General features: G+C 40.1%; 1 protein-coding gene across 7 annotated transcripts in view; it reads left to right on the top strand.

Moving 5' to 3' along the window:
- The window catches only part of UBE4B (ubiquitination factor E4B), a 37,174-nt gene extending 19,169 nt beyond the window's left edge, over positions 1-18,005 (top strand). For 4 of the 7 annotated variants that reach the window (XM_069035120.1, XM_069035117.1, XM_069035118.1 and 1 more), the window contains 18 exons: positions 1,508-1,591; positions 3,151-3,207; positions 3,568-3,684; positions 3,800-3,898; positions 4,340-4,453; positions 5,392-5,590; positions 5,811-5,949; positions 8,186-8,285; positions 8,999-9,126; positions 9,486-9,584; positions 9,981-10,216; positions 10,951-11,077; positions 11,371-11,515; positions 12,588-12,722; positions 13,078-13,269; positions 15,477-15,651; positions 16,094-16,240; positions 16,550-18,005. In XM_069035120.1, coding sequence (XP_068891221.1) covers positions 1,508-1,591; positions 3,151-3,207; positions 3,568-3,684; positions 3,800-3,898; positions 4,340-4,453; positions 5,392-5,590; positions 5,811-5,949; positions 8,186-8,285; positions 8,999-9,126; positions 9,486-9,584; positions 9,981-10,216; positions 10,951-11,077; positions 11,371-11,515; positions 12,588-12,722; positions 13,078-13,269; positions 15,477-15,651; positions 16,094-16,240; positions 16,550-16,608 — 2,352 coding nt within the window. In that variant the 3' untranslated portion in view covers positions 16,609-18,005. The remainder of the gene's footprint in view (positions 1-1,507; positions 1,592-3,150; positions 3,208-3,567; positions 3,685-3,799; positions 3,899-4,339; positions 4,454-5,391; positions 5,591-5,810; positions 5,950-8,185; positions 8,286-8,998; positions 9,127-9,485; positions 9,585-9,980; positions 10,217-10,950; positions 11,078-11,370; positions 11,516-12,587; positions 12,723-13,077; positions 13,270-15,476; positions 15,652-16,093; positions 16,241-16,549) is intronic. The other 3 variants (XM_069035123.1, XM_069035121.1, XM_069035122.1) reach the window with 3 other exon arrangements.
- The last annotated feature ends 2,654 nt before the right edge of the window (positions 18,006-20,659 follow it).

Consider the following 20,659-nt stretch of genomic DNA (forward strand, 5'->3'; position numbering starts at 1 on the left):
AAAATAGCTACAGCACGATTCTATAATTTGCAGTCAGTGTCTTGTAGTCCTCTAGGACTCGCAGCCTGTTAAAGCAATTGGACTTTGGTTTTGTTGTTTTTTTAACTCATTTAACATTTTGTTAAAAAGGCTGACTTTCAGTATTTGCTGGTTCTAAGTATTAAAAGTGCATTTGCTAAATGCAGCACACACTAACACAGAAGTGGACTACTTGGAATGTGCAGGCATATATTGCAAGGTTAATCTTGGTTTTTGTCCTTTTGTACAGAACTCCTAAAACTGTACATGTTAGGATGGCAATTTTCTGCAATCCTACTCAGAGTCACTGTGTTTTCCGTCTTGCAATCTTTACCCTTCATTGCATCTTTAACAGTTTGTATCTAAGGTGCTAAGAGCAGTGTACAAATCCTAGTCCAGTAATTCTTCATGTTTACAGAGGAAATGACTGAGAAACATTAGGTGGTTTGTTCTGTGTGTCAGAGTAGCTCACTGAAATGATAAATAATTAAGACACAAAACTAGCGAACTTCTAGCCTGCATACTGTAAAGCGGATCAATAAGGCTGTAATTGTCTCTAATTAGCACTCCCATAGTATTGTGTGGTTTGGCTGTAAAGAGGCCTTTGAAATGGCATTTGACTCTTTCAGTTTTGCAAAGAATGACATTAGATAATTTTTATGTGTAGTGCAAGTAACTGTTAATAATTTATGTTTCTGTCTGGGCTTCTTTTAGTAGAGGTTCATGTAGTTGAAAGTACATTTAAGCATGACAAAAAGTGGTTGTAAAAGTGTTAGAAGTCCTGCCCTGGAGAAGAGAAGCATTCTTGGAGCTGAAGCACATGGCCACCTGTAAAGTGCTTTTCTGTAATATGATTTAATAATATTTTTTGTCTCTTCACAGGAGCAACACAATATACTTTAAAATTCAGTGGGACTCCTGTTGTTGTTGCAGAATTACTATGGGTTTATTTTGTGAGGGCATAGTTGTCAGAACTGTGCAATTGGGACTTATTAAATGGGTGTAATTACTTCTGATTAATAAGTTCCTGTCAACTCATTTCCTCTTTCCTAACAATCCTTGTCTGCTGCTTATTATCTTTACCAACTTACACATCATGCAAAATTAGAGCTGTATTATTGCCCCAAATGTACAGAAAAATAAATTATTACCCATTTGGGCAATAGGTTGTTGGACACCTGTCCAGAGCCCGTGCACTTGTTTGTGTCTACAACACACAGAGAACTTGCTCACAGAGAACATTCAGGGAACTCGATGGAGCAACACCCCATTGCTTAGACTACAGCAAACAAGTTGGGTTTTAGCTTTGAATACTCATTAAAGCCTTCAGGCTTAACTGATAATAATAATAAAAAAAAAAATCCTAGTTTTGGTTTTGTGTAACTTGCACTATTTGAAGAATGAACAGGCATTTCATGCTTTGTGTGGCAATGGAGTCATTTGATTGCTTCCTGTTCTTGAATAAAGTAATTTACTTGTGTTTTTACAGATCTTTATTCCCATCTTACAAGGCCTGGCTCTGGCTTCCAAAGAGTGTTCCCTCGATAGTGACAATTTTAAATATCCTCTTATGGTAAGGACTATCCATTTCTAGAAGCAGTTTCTTTATGTTTGATGATAACATGCAGCTTCTCAGCAAGATAACACTTCAACACTTTGGGGATTCTTTTTGGTTAGTGGATTGCTATTAAACTGTCAGAAGATTAATGGGGCATGAGATGTGTAAAGAACATAAAAAATTTAGTAGAGTGTGAGGCCATTAATGTCTTAAGCTTAATGAACACTGTTTGTATAGTGGTCTACTCAAATGTTTGTGTGTATTGCTTTATATAAAATCAATCAAATGTATGGATTTCATCATGCATAACTGTAATACTGTGGATGGTTATAAAATCCCACTGAACTCTCAATTTAAATCTGGGGAATACCAACCAATATCCATACCAGTGTATGTTTAGACTCAACTTTTGTATGTGAGGAAACTCAAATAGGTTGCATTAAACCCAAATTACTTGGAGTCTACCTACTGAGAAAAATATCTTCATATTCCCTGATGACTGAAAAGGTGAGGGGGATATTTTTAGTCTTTTTAAAGTGTGTACTTCAGTCCTAAGTCTGCTTTCCTCCTACTGCTTTTATTGACAAAACAAACCAGTCTTTTGCAAACTGTGTTTGGCCACCAAAAGAGCAAGTTGGATTCTTGGTAAATTGAGTGTTGTCAACTTAACACCTTCGGATCCTTTTAGGATCTTCAGGGTATGATGCCAAAAAAGGCTGTTGCACCTCAGACTTGTTTTGTATTTAAGGAAATCAGCTGGACTGGGGTGCTGCAAGTCAAATTGACTAAGTAACTCTGGTACTTGGCAAAAAACATTAGTTTTTCTGGGTTTGTGTTTTCCTGCTCTTTTGTCATCCTCCCAATTTGTGAACTGCTACAAATTTGGCTGTTGGCTGCAAAGGACTACTTGAAAATGAGTCTGTGTTTTCCGTATCTCTAGTTGGCACAATGTGAAACAAAAGGATGCAATAGTAGTTACTCACTGTAGTATAATTGAAGACTGAGAACATGTAACACAGGACAAGTGGGAAAGCCAGCAGTATCTTTGTGTTTCCAGAATTCTCTGTTACGACTGCTTGCTTCTTTCTGTACTGCAGTTGAAAGTGAGCTAGAGATCTTGGATAGGATTCTTTGTTGCTGGGTTCTGTGTTCATTTGACATTTTTCCACTCTGATTCAGAAGACAAAGGCCTTGGTGTATGGATTAAACAATTGCTCTATTTATTATTGTTACTGGTTTTAATGGGGCAGGTCAGGAGTCCAGCACAGGCGTTGTCATGTTCTGAGCAAACAACAATTTGCACAGCTAATTTTTGGAATAAGTGCAGTAATTTATTATCCTGTGAGACATGTTGGCTTTTTTGAGGCAACTTGGAGCAGATGTAAAAGCTAAAATGGGAGCAGGGTGTGCTTTAGTTCTCTTTGGACATCTTCACTGTGGTAGTGAAGTTTTTCGGCTAATCAAGAGAAAAAGGTTCAGCTCTTTCAGCAGTTTGTCATAGTAAGCTTGTTTTTTGCAGACAGGTTACTTAAGAATTACTCAAAAAAGTAATTTTTATTGGGGTTTCTTTGTAGGCACTATGCGAACTTTGTGAAATCAAGTTTGGGAAAACACACCCTATGTGCAGTTTGGTGAGTGTCTCCAGTTTGAGTTTTTTCAAGTAAAAAGAACCATGTCACTTATTTTGGTGGTGGTGTACAATTCCTGTGGATAATGTTCTCCAGAACTCTAAGCAAGAATACTGGAGCCTGTCATGCAAAACAATAGTTTAAATTAAGCTGGTAGAGGGAATCCTTTACCCTGAGAATTTATTAAAACTGGGACAAACACGAGTTGCTTGAGTTGCTGGAATACTGAGGAGATGTTTCCATTTTGCCATCAGCATGACTGAGGGATGGAGGTTTGAGGGTGTGTGGCAGACACTGGAAGGTGACAAAGCAGGATGGCTGACTTGGCAGCTTTGAAGAACTTGCTGTTTCTCCTATTTTTAGGTTGTCTCTTTGCCCTTGTGGTTGCCTAAATCTTTAAGCACAGGTGCAGGAAGAGAACTGCAAAGACTTTCCTACCTTGGAGCCTTCTTCAGCCTCTCTGTCTTTGCTGAAGATGATGTAAGTGTCACAGAGAGACGTTGACAATAGCATGGTGGAGTTCTTTTGTTGTGAGGGGTTTTTCTACTTCCCCAAAACACTTCGATACATTTGCCAATATTCATCTTACTTTCAGAACAAAGTAGTTGAGAAGTACTTCTCGGGGCCTGCCATTACTCTTGAGAACACCCGGGTTGTTAGCCAGTCTTTGCAACATTACCTGGAATTAGCAAGGGTAAGTATTCTCATTCCTTTAAAAACATAATATGTAGGTTTTTTTGGTCTTGACATAAAGAACATAATCTAAAAAAATTAGCTTCTGTCTTAAACCACAAATCCTTTAGGATATGGCTGAAATGAATTGGGGGAAAAAAATTAGAGTGCTATGAATATTTCTCTAAGGCTGTAAGCCAATTCAGAAAATATTAGATCAGTTAGTCATGAGTTACAGATCATGTTAAAGGATGGGTAAATACATACTGTGTTAGTAGTGTGTTGCACTACTGTTGTATTTACGTCTTTGATTTAACTAATGTCATAACTAACATGCATATAAAGTTGACAATAAGACCCTAACAGAAGTTTTAGTGAGTTTTGTGGATTTTGTGGAACATAAAAATACAGACAAACAGAAAGCAGGACTGTGATGCTGAGAGGTGTTTGTTTGCAATTGCAGCAAGAGCTGTTCAAGATCCTGCACAGTATCCTGCTGAATGGGGAAACGCGGGAGGCAGCTCTCAGCTACATGGCAGCTGTGGTCAATGCCAACATGAAGAAGGCCCAAATGCAGGTAAATAAAGGGAAATGCTCTTCCTCTGATTCATCCATCCACAAGTAGCCCTAGATGGCTCCTGCAGTGGTGGTCTGGAATGGAGGACAGAAGAATTTTGAGTGCCTGCTGCCACAGGCAAGAAGTCCTGTCTTCTGTTTTTGTCTGTTTCTATACATTTTCCATTTCTGAAAGTAATCTGTTTTACCTATTTTAGCAGTTTACTTCCTCTCTTAGAACTGAGATGTCGCTTCATGAACAGAGCTTCTAGATTACATGTTCAAAGCTTTGTACTTGCCCTGCCCCATTTCTGAGGGCATCATTCCAACTGACTGTTTAACACACTGCTTTCCCAGCTGGTAAAGTGCTGGGCTTTGTATGGTGTCTGTAAAAGGAGCAGGGCAGATACGGAATGGCCTGGCTCCAGTGAAACCACAGGGATGGGATTTTGGCATTGTTTAATCAATGCATTGCCTTTGTTTCCTGTGATAAAATCTGTGCATGAACTGAAGCTGTTCACTGTTGTCTCCACATTTCCTTTTCAAAAGCAAACATTTGGAACCATTACTAGAAATATTTCTGTGAAATTACAGTGAAGAAGTAATAGAAACTGCACTTATGATAAAACTTAGGAACTGAAGCTCAGCAACTATTTGAAACTTTGTCTGTATCAGTGGCAGACCATTCTTGAAAGAGGCCCTTTTAAGCTCTTTTAATTTCGTAGATTACTTTCTGCTTCTTTTTACGTGTTTGCTTAATGTTCTTCACTGACTACTTGAACCATAGGGAAGGATATGTAAGTTAGTAACTGACCTTCCCATTGCCACAAGTCTCCTTACACACAGCCACGTTCTTCATAATTTCTCCCTTTTCTTGAACTTGCATAATTCATTTGTTGAAGACTGTCCCCCTGTACTTCTCAGCTCATGTCTTCAGCCCTTTGCTTTCTCATCCCACAGACAGATGATCGTTTGGTGTCTACAGATGGCTTCATGCTCAACTTTCTCTGGGTACTGCAGCAACTAAGTACGAAGATAAAGCTGGAAACGGTTGATCCCATGTACATATTCCATCCCAGGTGTCGAATCGAGCTTCCCACAGATGAGACAAGAGTGAAAGCAACAATGGAGGAGGTTGCAGCCTGGATTGCTGAACTTTGTTAGTACTCTTACTGAGATATATTAAGCATTACTGTGCCTTCTGATATGGAGGTACATGGAAGTACTTGATTCCAGCAAAGAATTCCCTTTTCCTAAATCCCTTTTCTTGATGCTATCTGCTTTTCCTTGTTTTAAAGAAAGTTGAATTCAAGGTCTCACCCTAGATAAGACAGTTCATTTTTTAATTTATTCACCTCTACTTCTTTTTTGTTTTTTAGACAGGGATCCGTCTCCATTTTCTGAGCCGAAATTCCCCACAGAATGTTTCTTCCTCACCCTGCACGCCCATCACCTCTCCATCCTGCCCAGCTGCCGTCGGTACATCCGGAGACTGCGGGCCATCAGGGAGCTCAACAGGTTTGCAGCCAGGGGTTTGGGTGTGGCTGAGGGTCCTGGCAGGCTCCCAGTGTCCCCCTCTCACCACAGCAGCAAGTCTGATAAACTAAATGAAATCACAATGACAATTTAGGTGAAACTGTTGCTGAGTACAGGACACCTCAGCTTTTCTGTTACCCTGCTGCTTTTAGCCCTTGGGGATTTTTGGGTGTGTGGAGGACTGTGGCTTGAATCAGCAGTTCATATAATAGTGAGATGGAGGGTGTTGGTTACATGAGGCAGCTCAAGTTGGTGAGAAGACCATTCTGTTTAAAAGATAACTCTCTTCAGAACATTCTAGGATTCATGACACTACTTAACACTGTTCATTATAACTGATCTGTGGTGTGGTTGGTGGGGTGTGGGCATCAGTGCCTCAGGCTCTCTGTCAGAGCTGGAGGAGTGCATGTCAGGTTATGTGTCTGATAAATAATCAGGTCACTGTGGAGGTGACTTGTGATTTCAGAAACAAGGCATTGTGAGTTGTGCCTGAGCTGTTTTGAACATCCCAGAAGATATTTACCTTTTTCCCCTCAGCTTCTGAGACAGGGAAATTTGTCATACTCTTGGGACGGGGGGAGAGAAACCTTCAGCAGTGAACTCTTAATATTGTTGTACAACTCTTAATATTATTGTACATGTAATTCAGCATATGGTTTGCTGGTTTAAAAATGATAAATACATTATGATGCTAACATGAAGATACTCCTGTTTTCCATTTCTCTTGGCATAAACTCAAATAGACTTTTACAGTTGCTAAACCTTGAAGAATGCTCTGTTTAAAATTAGAACAGATTTTTGTATCATCAGTATTTTCCATTGTTTATAATTGCACTCATTGCATTTTGGTAAATGTTCCTTGGCAGTAATGCCATGAGTTCATTACAGGATTTTTGGACTGCATTTGAAATGATTTAATTTTTAAAGCACATGCAGGCCAAGAACCTGGGAAGTAGCAGAGAGCAGAGCAGGAAGAGTCAGTATATGTTAAAGGAAAAACTATTTTCCTGTGAACAGCCTGTGGATTACTTGTAAAAAAGCCATATGTTGGCATGAAAAAGGAATTGCTACTTTTTCCTTATTTAGAATTGTTTTACAGGAGTTGCTGATGCAGCAGTCCCCATCCAACGGTGCAGAGTGTAGAGCTCTTGGCTTTACTGACAGGAGTAGGAGCTTAGGCTTCAGCATTTTCCATGAATTGCTTAGTTGCTTGCAACACTGGGAAACGTCTTTAGATCTTGTTGGTAAAGAAATTACACTGGATATTTGTCTGCTGTAGGCAGAGATTGATGTGGAAGAGAATTTGTGTTTAGAGAAGGGATGAAAAGGGACTGTATTCATGCAGTTCAGTGTATGAGTTTTGTTCTAATCGGCTGCACTTCCTAGAAAGGATTAAGATATGGGAATATGTAGAATTTTTTTAATGCAAATAGTGTGTGTAATGTACATTTAAGTTCTCTTTCTGTGGGGCGGCGTAAGACGATGGGTAAGGAAGGGAAGGAATATTGATTTTCTGGTCCTTACACCAACAGGGAGACTGTGGACTGTTCGCATACTGAACTCCTCTACAAGCCTGAGTTTTCTTGGGAGTGGAGCATGAGAAGTGTAGAACAAAACTCAAAAAAATCATTTGCAGTAGTAGAAAGGGGGAAGATACACAGGATATAGACCTGCAACTTTCTTCTTTCTAACAAGACTTTCTGTTGGCCACCTTTTTCTTCCTTGGCTGATTTTGTCTTCCATTTTCCTTTTTGATACTAGAAGAAGAATGAACTCTCTGTCTCATTAACTGAACCATCCTTTCCTTGTGTTAAGGTTTAATTTTCATGGCATCCTTTTAACCTTACTTTAGAGTGACCATAGACTTCAGTGTGAAAAAAAGACAATTTTTTTTTTTTTAATACAGTGGAGAAAATTAGTTTATCAAGCAAGATAGAGCCCTTGTGTTTCATCCCTTTGGTGTGTCTGACAGTCATGGGTGTTGGAGCTAGTGTATGTGGTGCCTCTGGGTTCTGGCTGTGCAGATGTTCAGTCTGCATTTACAAAAGCAACTTATATTTCATGTTATGATGATGGGTAATTTCTTTGAAAATGATCAGCTTTTTCCCCCACTTCTCCATAGTCCCTTGGTTTTTAGCAGATAAGTCAGTTAAATGCCTTGTGCTGGCAGCACATTTCCCCTCTGTCATGATAACCAGTTCCTGCATCTGGTTTTCAGGACTGTTGAAGATTTGAAAAACAATGAAAGTCAGTGGAAGGATTCTCCTCTGGCCACCAGGCATCGAGAGATGCTGAAACGGTGCAAGACACAGCTTAAGGTTTGTAAGTGATTCACTTCTCAACTAAACGCTTTGGTAGCCTGTGTGTTGACTTTGTGTCCTAATGTTTAAGTACAACTTATCTCTGATGCTCTTGAAAATGGTGAGTTTGAACCGCTGACCCCTGTGAGTGCTGCACTAGATGGTGGTTGCGATACAATATAACATCAATGGTGAATTTAAGATTCAAAGTAACACCAATAAGAAAATTCTGTGTTTTTTTAATTGGAGAGACACAAGCAAAGCGACTGTGCTTTGTTCAGGAGTAGCTGTGTGTGCATAGTCCACGCACAAGCAGGGACTCTCAAGTCACTGATCTCACACAGAGTTCCTGCAAAGATGAGTAAACTGGTGTGCTCTGTTTTTTGAAGGCCTGTTCTGCTCAGATCTTCCTCATGGAAATTGGCACAAATTTTTTGAGCTGTAGACCAAAATGGCTTTAATCACACATTTTCCCACTTTGATACCTTTGTTACCTCTTTCATTCTTCCCATAAGGCTTGTGAAGGGCACATCTGTCCCTGCAACTCTAAATTATATTTTACTTGCTATGTTGGGGCTTATGTGCCCTGTTTTCTTGAAATAAGAGTGTATTGTAAGAAAAGACCACTGTATAATTGTTGTGATTCTCAGATGTATTGATTGTCTTGGAGAGGCTTCACATTCCTTTATGTTGTCTTGCCCTGGATTAGTTTTTGTGTGCATGTTCTGCAGAAACTGGTGAGGTGCAAGGCTTGTGCAGATGCTGGTTTGCTGGATGAAAACTTCCTCAGGAGATGCCTGAATTTCTATGGCATGGTGATTCAGCTGATGCTTCGCATTCTTGACCCTGCCTATCCCAAGTGAGTGTCAGGTTGATCTGTGTAAGTGGTATCAAAGATATTTCAGATTGTGTTAGATTGCTTACTGAATTTAGCAGTTCTAGAATTATTTTTACTTACAGTGTCTGCATTATGTGGTCGGTGACGTACATCCTTGCATGGAATATGTGTGTTACTCAGAGTTTAATGTTCAGTTGGGTTTTGGGGGGCTCCCTCAGGTATGTTTGGTACCCTTGAAGTACTGACATGGGCTTTTTAAAAAAGTCAGTTTCAAATTTTTATAAAGGGCTCCCATAGAAGAGTTCCATAAGGAAGCACATGCCACTTTCTGCTAACATTGCTGGTTTACTGTCCTGTTTGTTGTCTCTTTTGCTTTACAGCGTAAAATTGCCTTTAACTCCTGAGGTTCCGAAAGTATTTGCAGCATTGCCAGAGTTTTACGTGGAAGATGTTGCTGAATTTTTATTTTTTATTGTACAGTAAGTAAAGTTATATTTGAAGGTAACTTGTACTACCCCTTGCCCCATTAGCAGGTGGCACATGCATAAATGTAGGGTGCAAAAGTAGTTTTCTGACTATCTGCAGTTGCTGTTCTGGTTGTTCATGCCATAAGGTTATGGCATGGCAGCATTGCTGCAGCTATAATGCATAGATGGCTCCACAGTCCCTTCTAACCTAGATTTATCTTGGAAGAAAGTAGCAAGTTTTTTGGTTCTCTCCCCAGGAATTTTCTTTATGGTTTGCAGTGAGACCTTTTGATCTTCTGATATGTTAAATCATCACTAGAATAATATTTTTAAAAAGCCATATCTTAAGAAGTAGAACATTAGGCTTGGCGTTTTTTCATTTAGTTTTCCTTCTCTCCTTGTTTCCAGATATGCTCCTCAGGTGCTGTATGAGCCCTGTACTCAGGACATAGTGATGTTCCTTGTTGTGATGCTGTGCAACCAGAACTACATCCGAAATCCTTATTTAGTAGCCAAGCTGGTGGAAGTGATGTTCATGACAAATCCAGCTGTTCAGCCCCGGACACAGAAGTTCTTTGAAATGATTGAGAATCACCCTCTCTCCACTAAGTTGTTAGTCCCCTCCTTGATGAAGTTTTACACAGGTAAGTGCTCTGTCTGTAGATCCCTGAGTGCACGATAGTATTCTAAGGCCAAAGGCTGTATTAGCTGTTGTAACTATTAAAAAACCCAAACAAACCAAACCAAAAAAACCCAAATAAACAACAACAACAAAAAAAAACAGATAGATCTTGAGTCTTGTGAAGGTGAGGCTTTATTGCTCAGAAATGGGGGGAAATAACATTAGATGGAACCTTAAGCATTCCAGTCCTTTCACAAGCTGTTGTGCACTGACAAGTCCAGCAGTGTGAATTAATGTGACAATTGATTTTGTGATCTTTAGATTCCAAAATTAAAGCTTTTGCTTTGCTTCTAAAGGAATATTGGGATTTTAAAACTCCTCATTGTAGTTTTGCTAGTCCTGTAGATTTGGGTGTTTCAGAAGAGTTTTTGCACCCATAACAAAAACAAGTATTTTTGTAGCATACCCAGTTTTTTTAGTGAGATTTTAGGCTGTGGGATGAAGATCAGTTGAATAGAGCAGAATGTTTTGGTTTCTCAGGGTTTTTCTTCAGAAATGAGGTTGGGTCTAGATTAGAAAATGTAAAGGGCTGCTTCTTTTAATGGGAGTTAAGATGGAGACTTCTGAACGGGAATTGAATTTCATCTCTTAAAGTTTCTGTGCGTGCTTGAAGCTCATAACATTGGAGGCAGTAGGGAGAGGTGTTTTGCCAGTGAATCCTGGTGGGAATGTTTTGGGATCTGTTGTCTTTTCCAGATGTGGAGCATACCGGAGCCACTAGCGAATTCTATGACAAGTTTACAATCCGCTACCACATCAGCACCATTTTCAAAAGCCTCTGGCAGAATATAGCTCACCATGGTACATTTATGGAAGAGTTCAAGTGAGTAAGAGGTTGTCTCAGGCTGCTTCCTGTTGTGCAGGCTGCTCAGGCAGGGACCTGAGGAGGTCACTGCCATTGGGAATGGGTGATGCTGCTTTCCATTGTATCTTACATGGCAACCCCTTCCACTAGAACTGGAGTGTTTCTAAACTGAGCTCTGGACACCACAATCAACTTGGCTTGGGGAATGGGATCGTTGTTGGAAATATACAGTGCAGGAGTGTTTCTGGGGTTGCAGTCTGCTCTGCACACCCACCTGCTCTGCCGTGATACCTGTGTTTCGATGTTTTCAGCTCTGGGAAGCAGTTTGTTCGCTACATCAACATGCTGATAAATGACACAACTTTCTTGCTGGATGAGAGTCTGGAGTCCCTAAAACGTATCCATGAAGTGCAAGAGGAGATGAAGAATAAAGAGCAATGGGACCTGCTGCCCAGGGTGAACAGAGCTGTTTTTCAAAGTGCCCTTTACTTATTTTTAATTCTCCAATACAAGACCACTAAAAAAACTTTTTTATAAGGGGAAGCACCAAAGAGCTGCTTATGAGAAGCAGTTGTCGATGCTTTTTCTTGCTGCCGGTATGGCCATGGTCACTCTGGATCACACTCTGCAAAAACCATCATTCTGCCTAGTTATGTTGTGGCTGGCAAAGAGAGTGGTGTGAAGTGGATATAGTATAAAGTTTCAAATTACTCTGCACTTAATTCTAAGTGGAGAAACCGAGACTTTAACCTTCCTGAAGGAGGTTTGGGAAGATGCTCGCCAGTTGAATTGACTTCAAGGAATAGAAGCTTTTATTCTGTTAATGCATTGGTCCTTGGTAGATTCGATGCAGACAATTATAATCCTGTACCTCAGAGCTTGGCCTGATTAGACAGTAATTGTGTGTGTTGACCCACCAATGTCAGGTATTTCTATTTTAAGGTTATTGATTTAAAAAAAGAAAAAGTACAAAAGGAAAAGCTATAAAGATCTTTGTTAAACGTATTCTGGTTTGCTCTTCTGAAGCCTTTCTTCCTGTCTCTGCCTACCAGCAAGGTAAAGCCATTACTGTAGTTACAAAATGAGCTGGTACATCATCTACAGATTGTTCCACTGGGGAGTGTTTATTATTTATGATGGTGCATAAATTAGAGAGAACCTCGTTTGACTCTCAGATCCCAAGCTTGTTTTGAAGTATTGGCATTTGGCTGGAAAGGAAGCATAATCCAGTTCTGCAGCTGTGAGGAGCAGTTAGAGGTTGTAAACAGACTCAATAACCACGGGGGCTCGTTATGCTGTTTGCATTCCTTCTTTAGTGTTGCAGAATTCTGGAAAATTGGTGTAGACATTAGTACTAGGTGATAAAAGTGAGCAGCTGTACCTTAGATTAAAAGATGTCTCACATCTGTATTTGAATTACTGTCTATCCTTTTGTCTAGATCCCCTTAGGAATGTGGCTGTAAGGTTTTGATGAATGGTCATGCAGGAAATTCCTTGGAATTGTAACCACTCTGTGTTTATTTTGTAGGATCAGCAACAGGCCCGGCAGTCGCAGCTGGCTCAGGATGAGCGTGTGTCCCGTTCATATCTTGCCCTGGCAACAGAAACTGTTGATATGTTCCATATCCTTACCAAGCAGGTCCAAAAGCCTTTCCTCAGACCTGTAAGTCCTGCTCAGATTTAAGTTGGTTCCCTGCTTCTCTAACATCTCTGGATAGTAACCTGGAAATGTTTGGTAGCACTTAGTCTCCATTCTCCTCCCCTTTCTCCATCTCATTAAAATCTAATTGCTGTTGAGAGCATTACCTGAGTCACTGAGATGGTGTGATCCTTCCAGACAGCAACTGTTTGCATGACATTTTTAATGGCAAACATGCATAAAGAACAGACACTTCCTGCAAGCCTACCAAATGAAAATTTTATTAGTTAATAATTCCTGATCTTGCTGTGTGCAAATCTAGCAATAATCTTTATCACTGCCTTCACACTGTGATCTGTGTTTTACTTTGCTTTCGTAGGAACTTGGACCACGACTGGCTGCTATGTTGAACTTTAACCTACAGCAACTGTGTGGCCCCAAGTGCCGTGACCTGAAAGTTGAAAACCCAGAGAAATATGGGTTTGAACCAAAGAAGCTGTTGGACCAACTGACTGACATTTATCTGCAGCTGGATTGTGCTCGCTTTGCTAAAGCAATTGCTGATGATCAGGTGAGCTCCAGAAAGATGAAGGAGAAGGGCAAAAGCACTGTGGACAAACAGGACTTCGCAGAACATTCTAGAAGCGTTTCATCTTGCTTGTGTGCTGCCAGCCAGTTTGTCTTACATCCCTGCAGTTTGTTTTCTTGCAGCAGGTCATCTCTGTTCATATTCTGTCTGCTCTTTGTGGATGGGTGTTCCCAGTGCTTTGCAAACATGTAAACGTACATAAATATCCATAGCACTTCACGTGCATGGGAAATTTCATGAGCATGATGTGCTTATTACCTACGGACTCACTGTAAATTAGCAGAAATACTTGGTCCCTTTGCAGGTGGGAGAACTGAGGCACACTGAGTTTTGACTCCCTCCCCTTTCCTCATCAAAACAGGCAGAGCTGGGACCAAGAGCCTCCTTTAACAAATCAAAGTTCATTCTCTAGATCGACAGTTTCCAAACTGTATTCCCTCTGAAATCACTTTATTAAATGGCTATGTAATAAACTGACAAAGTGCAGCATGTATGAGACAATTAACAACACCTTTGAACTCCTCATGGTAATATTCAGAGCAAGATAAGCTATTGCTCAGCTCTGTGTTCTTGTAAAGTTGTCAAACTACTGAGTCACATCTGTCCATGCCCATGTTTCATAATACAAACGTTTCAAAGTATAGAGGGGAAAAATTGTTCACAGCAGCTACTTGAGATTCTAGCGGAAGTTTCACATTCTGGTTTACAGCACATGAAGCTGTTTGCGTGTCTAGTGAAGCAGCGGTATTGGGGTAGCTCAAGATCATTTTTCTGTAGTTATTTAAGTTCTGATAATTGCAGATAATACCAGTAATACTTCTGAAACAGACCATATGCATTTGCATGTGCATAATGAATATTTTTGTGCTATTCAGCATATATGAAATCATTCATCATTCATCCATGCCAGCCACAGCAAATGCACAGACCGAATTCAAAAGAAAGAAGCCTGCGGGTATGAGAACTGGAAAAAAGCTTAATTAACAAAGTGGCCCTTCATAAAAAAGGAGTGGGGGGAGTGACCAGTCTCTTGGAAACTGTCAGTGACAGGAAAGAAACACCAAGGAAATGTTCGGTTGGTTAATGGCTACTGGTATTGGGAGAAAAAACAAAACAAACAAAAAGTTGCTTGATCATGGCGGGATCTCTCTAAAGCATTTTGAGACATGTCCCATTTGCAAATCCCAGCACGTAGGAGAGGGAATCTGCAAACGTTTATAGAGCCCTGGGCGTGTTGCCATCGTTCCATTCCCTCTGAGCACGAGAAAGGAGTTTGGGTGGGCACTGTGTGTCCTGCGTACTGAATGGCATTTCTTGGTGCGGTGTGGTGCAGATGAAAGAAGTGGGGCTGTGTTGAACCCTTTAAAAATCCCAAAGGAAATAGAAATCTGTGAGACTTAGTGTGTTTTGTTTTGTCATATATATCAACCTTGCACTGTAAAGTAAATAACACTTTTTATTAAAAGGTTTATGTCAAAACATGACATTGTGAACTTAAAAGAAAATGGTGTCTCTATAGAACACAGACAGCTACAAAAGTCCTTCCCCAACTTTCTTTTTCATGTGAAAGTAATGCTTGCTTCAGTCGCATTTCGTCTCTGGATATTCCTACTGCACTGGGTGGCAAATTTCCAGCATTCACTCTCTCTCAGCTGTCTTGCTATTTTTGCAACATTGTGGGGTGGGTTTTATGTTAGTTCTTGTTTGGACTGGGAGAAAGAATCACTTCTTTCCCAGTACTGCCCTGCACATTATCAGAGAAGTTAAGAAATTTCAAGAAAAAAAAATTCATTTTGTGCTGTATTTTCAGCTAAGACTTGTGAGAACAAGAATACAGACAGGAGAATGGCAAGAGAGATGTTTTGTCTAAGAACAGTCTTAATAATTATTGTCAGCCTCTCTGAGCATCTTCCTCACTTTCTTTAGGTGATGTTGCCTTTTTTTTTTGGTCCTTAACAGTTCTACAGTGGTGATGACTAGTAAAAAAAAAAAATCTTAAGTCTACCCCAAAGTTGACATTTTGGTGTTAGATGAGTGCTACCTACATACTGTTTGCTTTGATGTAAGGTTGAGGTTTCATTGATCCTTCCTTCTGCAGTTTTAAAAATGCATTAATTATCTTTAGTATTTGCATGGCATGTACGAATACTACGACTCAGCAAAGTTGTTTTTTTATGCTTTGCCTGTAGAGGTCCTACAGTAAAGAGCTCTTTGAGGAGGTTATCTCCAAAATGAGGAAGGCTGGAATCAAATCTACCATAGCAATAGAGAAATTCAAACTGCTGGCAGAGAAAGTGGAGGAAATTGTTGCCAAGAACGCCCGTGCAGAGATTGATTACAGCGATGCTCCGGATGAATTCAGAGGCAAGTGGAGTCTTCTAAATCCTCACTATCTAGGAGAGAGGGATTTTGTTTGTTACATTGATTCCGTATGGTAATAGAAACTAAATATTGTTTATGAAGCCTTCCATCCTGCTCTATTTCAATGATGTAGTTAAGTAAATATGGAGCTAAGAGTTCCTTTGGTTTTCCCTGAGATTGTACTGTCCAGTCCTAGCCATGCTTTGCTTGCATGTACTTGAAAACAGTAACCCCTCCTCTCAGTCTGAAAATAGGGTGACAACAGTGAATGCTTAGTCCCAGGTCAGAAAGGGGAAAGTGCTATAAAGATTTATGTCCATTTAACTTTCTGTAACTTCAGCAGTGTACTGGGGACCCTGAGCAATGGTTCTGTACTGTGGGTTTATGGGAAGATAAAATCTGTAGCTCTTTCCTCACTTTAATGAGGAGACCCTTGTGCCCTCAGATCCACTTATGGACACTCTGATGACTGACCCCGTGAGGCTGCCCTCTGGAACTATCATGGACAGGTCAATCATCCTGAGGCATCTGCTGAACTCTTCCACTGATCCTTTCAATCGTCAGACGCTGACGGAAAATATGCTGGAACCAGGTACCGTGGGACAGCTGGCCCTGGGATGGGGGCTGGGGGAAGCAATTTGTGGGCAGGTGTGTACGTTCATAGGACAGTGTGGAGGCCCTGTTCTTTCATCTCAGCTTGCACAGAAAAGTTCATTCCTTCTGCTTTCCCTTTTTCTGAGGGGGAAAAAACCCTCAGACCCTTGCTTTCATAACTAATGGGCTGAAAAACATGATGATATGTAAATGAGAAATGGCTATTGGTCATGAGGGACTTTCTTATAGTACTATTACCAAGTAATTTAATCATTCTTTTTTCTCTTTTTTTTTTTTACCTTACTAGTGCCAGAACTTAAAGAGCAAATCCAAGCCTGGATGAGAGACAAGCAGAATGACCATTAAAAATTCCCTTGCAGTGCACGCCACCACCAATGGGCAGAGCAGGGCATGGGCTGTTCTGGCAGGAGTGGAGCAGATACACTTGGGAGCTGTTGATAGGATTGGCACGCCCACGGCACCGACTTGCAGTAGTGACCAGGAGCATGTGGACGAGGAGAAAAGCAGCTTAATTCTTGTACATATATTTAAGTGATAACGATGGTCAATAACATGGAGGACAGGCTAGGAAGTTATGTTACAAACTGTCCTTCAATATGTCACATTTTGGAGTTTTTACAGGTGAATTATTTTAGCAGACGAATGGATCAGGGCAGCATCCCTTCAACCTTGTTTTTTACCGCCAGATATCCGTTAATTTGATTGTGGTTAGAACTTTGGACATTTTGCTGCTAAAGTAACTTTTTTCTCTTTCCCTTCCTTTCTTTCTGTTCCACCCATGAAACCTGCACTGCTGTCTTTTTCTTTTGTAATGCAAAAAAATACAAATCCTGTGAAAATCAAAATCATTCCCCTGCCCTTAAAAGAACATATTTTGTGCGATAACTGTGCCTGCAACAAAGTGTTCATCTTGGGATCGTATTTTTATATTACACATATTTGCCTATTTGGTTTTTAATTGGTGTTAGACACAAGGATAATTTCAAAAAAGCAAAGGCTTCACACGTGGATTTTAATTTCCTTTCCGTGAGATGTCCCTTTCCTTTATGTTGATCAAGATGCTCTGGTACTTGTGAAAAGCCTTGAGATAGAAATATGTTAAAACAGCTGCCATGAATGAGATGCTTGGGAATACCAGGATTTCAGTGACTTTTAAAAAAATAAAATACATTCTTTCAATGCTGCAGATCTATGCTAACTGACAGTTCTGAGCCATTGGAGCTTGTCCGCAGAGAGCAGATACTTTTATCCTTGGAGGCTGCAGTTTGGGGCAGGGGTCATTTTTTATGTTGCGTACCAATTTGTATCCATGGCTTGGCCTTACCAAAGCAGAAAGGGTGCAGGAAATGTAGAATTACGTTTTTAAAAAAAAAAAAAAAAAAAATTCACAAACATTTTTATATTACTGCCCCCTGCATATGATACTTGAATTTCCTTTTTAAAAAGGATTTGAAACCACAGTGTTTTAAAATTAAGTTGGAAAAAAAAAGGTTGTTTTTCTTTTATTTGTTTTTTGCCATGTCTTCTGTTCAGTTCCTGACTCTCTTGAACTACAATAAATGATACACACTCGCACAGAATGTTTCCTTGGTCTTTCTTGTAAGAGTGTCAGTGAAAATATAAAAATTACAAATGATTGGGTGTCTTTGTTCAGGTTTGCTGATAGTGATTTAGGATCTGGAGATAACTTAGTAAATTATGTGGAAATTTTCTGTGCACACAGATACCAGTAATACTTTAAACTCAAGAATGTTCCCAAGCAGGTGACACTGAGCACCTACTCAGTTCTGTGACAGCTGGTGACAGCTCCAGGGGGAGTTTTGGTGAAGTTACACAGAATCCAGTGTTGACCTTTTAGGTGTGCAAATAACTCTAAATTATAAAATGTGAAAGTACAGTCATGGGCTGGCTTTTCTTGTTTGTTTGTGGGTTTTTTAGTGGTGCTTCCTCTTAGAGTGTGAATGTGTATTTGTTTTCTCCAAGGATGGGAGGAAGGTTCCAGAGCTTCTGTCTGCCTGGACTGCTGCAAGAGAGAAGCTTGTTTGTTGACTGGTTTTATAGTTATAATCTTCACTCCTTCCACAAATTCAAATCCCCCTCTTCTTTCCTCTTCCTAAGTCACAGATCAAAGCCTGCTCTGCTTTTACCTGCAGGCTGCCATTCAAGCATCCAAACCCAGCACAGGTTCTGATGTGTTCTAGGTTGTGGTGAGCTGTGTGAAGAAATTACCTCTTCTTTAGTGAAGAGGTGATTTCTTTCTATATAAAGAAAAACTGACATGTTCAACTATCCTCTCATCATTCAGGATTACTGCATGAAATCTCTAGAAACGTCCCAAAGTTTATACATTGATGAATGACAACTGTTCAGTCGGGAATATGTGTTTTTACTGGAGATGATTAAACTATGGCTTCACATTATGGTTTTTTTTTTTCTGCAAGTCAGTATCATGTATTACTTCTATTGACAGACTATAAAATGAGTATAAAATGAAAATTCTATAGTTTTGGGTTTTGACAGGAGGAAATAGAAATATTTTTGGATGTTTTAATCAACACAATGCCCTTCAGAACCTGAATTTATATTTATTCTGCCATTGTGTCAGACTTTGACCTGAGGAATATAAATAGCAAAGTGCATTACTGAAATGTTTTGTCTAATTATGGCATACGTCTATCATTTGAAAACTTGTCAATGCAGATATTACACAAGACACAAAGGCTTGACATAAGTGGCCAAAACAATTTTATCTGGGGAACTAATATCAAGTATTTCAGAGGTGTGAGCTCAGACAAGTGTTCTCCCAAATTCTGCATTCGTGAGCAGAATGATGAAATGTGTTTTAGTACAAGCAGCTGAAGTGCCATTCTATTGTGTCTGGCCACAAAAGTGAATCAAACCCCTGTCTTTAAGTGGATAGTGGACATTTGAGTAGCTGAAAAGCAAAGCTAAAACTGGATTAAGAACCAATCTCCCACAAAAGGTTGTGTGACAGTTGTTAGTTTAGTTAATTTAATGCTACCTGTAGTTTTTTGGGACTGCCCTTCCCCTCACTAATGTCATTTACCTTTTTCAATCCAACTGTAACCTCACTGCAGTACCTTATATTAGAGATCACAGAAGCTGTGGATGGAGTTAGGTTTGACATGCCCATGTGTGTGCAGAATATGAATGCCTCTGAGCTGTGAACGGCTTACCCCAGCAATGGCTAACTTACACGTCTGTTACAAAGCGTGCTTTCCTTGGAATTGTGAGGTTATATTGTATCACTGGTCTCTCCTTGTCCTCTAGCTCTACGCTAGAGACAGAGAAATTCCTGGGGCAAGTGCTGATGCTGTAGCAGTACAGTTCAGGACAATTGATTCTATTATATCACAATTTATACTTATGTAATGGCCCAATTTACATCTCTCAACTCTTCCCTGCTGGCAGCAAGGACACTAATACTGTTAATAGTGGGATGACAAGGCTGCTGTCAGTCAGCGAGAGATTTACTCTAACCGCCCCCAGGAGCGTGGTAGCCCAGTGTAACTGTGCCCTTCTCCCTGAGCTTACACCTGCCCTCTGCCCTGCATTTAAACAGGCTTCCCTGGTTTAGGTGGTGTATCTTAGTGGTTGGGGTAACCAGCTATGTTTCTCTGTACTAATAAATGCAAGAAACTGCTACGTTCATTTTTCCAGTGTAGTAATGCTCAAGGACACTTTTCTTGAGCTGAGACCCTTCATCGTGTGGCTTTTCTTGAAAAAGAACATCTAAGTTCTAGATTTAAGTGCACACATGCTTGCAGGGAATTGAAAGTTTCTGCTCTTTTCAGGGCTGTGTGGTGTTGTCAGAAGATAGAGTAAGAATGGTTCGTTCCCTATAAGGGAATAGACTCAAATTTTTTTAAAACAGGATTCACAGAACAATATAGTGGAATTCCACTTGAGGACATTTTTTGATAATTCTGAATTACCCAAGGATATCTGGCTTTCAAAAATGATCTTGAGAAGACCATTCTAATTAAACTGAGCTAAAATGCTGAATTCTATACCTTAGTGTTTTCCATCATGTAACTTGACATTCTCACACTGTTTCTTGCAGACTTTTTCAAGACTCTGTGACCAACAACAGAATTAACATGCGGGAGCTGTTCTGTGTGAGCACTCCCCAAACTTGGGCATTAGACTGATGCAGGAACTGCTGTTCCTAGGAGACACTACACAAACTTTGCCGAAGTAAAATTAATCACAGTGTCTATTGCCATGGGGGGTTACAGCATGCACCCAGTATCCGGGCAATTTGCAGGAGATTTGGAAACTGGTTTGGGTTTTTTTGAGGTGTTCTTGCCCTTTTCTTTGCAGAGAATAGCTGACCTAATTCTGCATAGATCTAGGAAGAAGTTAGCACAGTTAC

This window comes from Aphelocoma coerulescens, chromosome 21 (assembly GCF_041296385.1).
Source record: "Aphelocoma coerulescens isolate FSJ_1873_10779 chromosome 21, UR_Acoe_1.0, whole genome shotgun sequence".
Taxonomy (NCBI): Eukaryota; Metazoa; Chordata; class Aves; order Passeriformes; family Corvidae; genus Aphelocoma; species Aphelocoma coerulescens.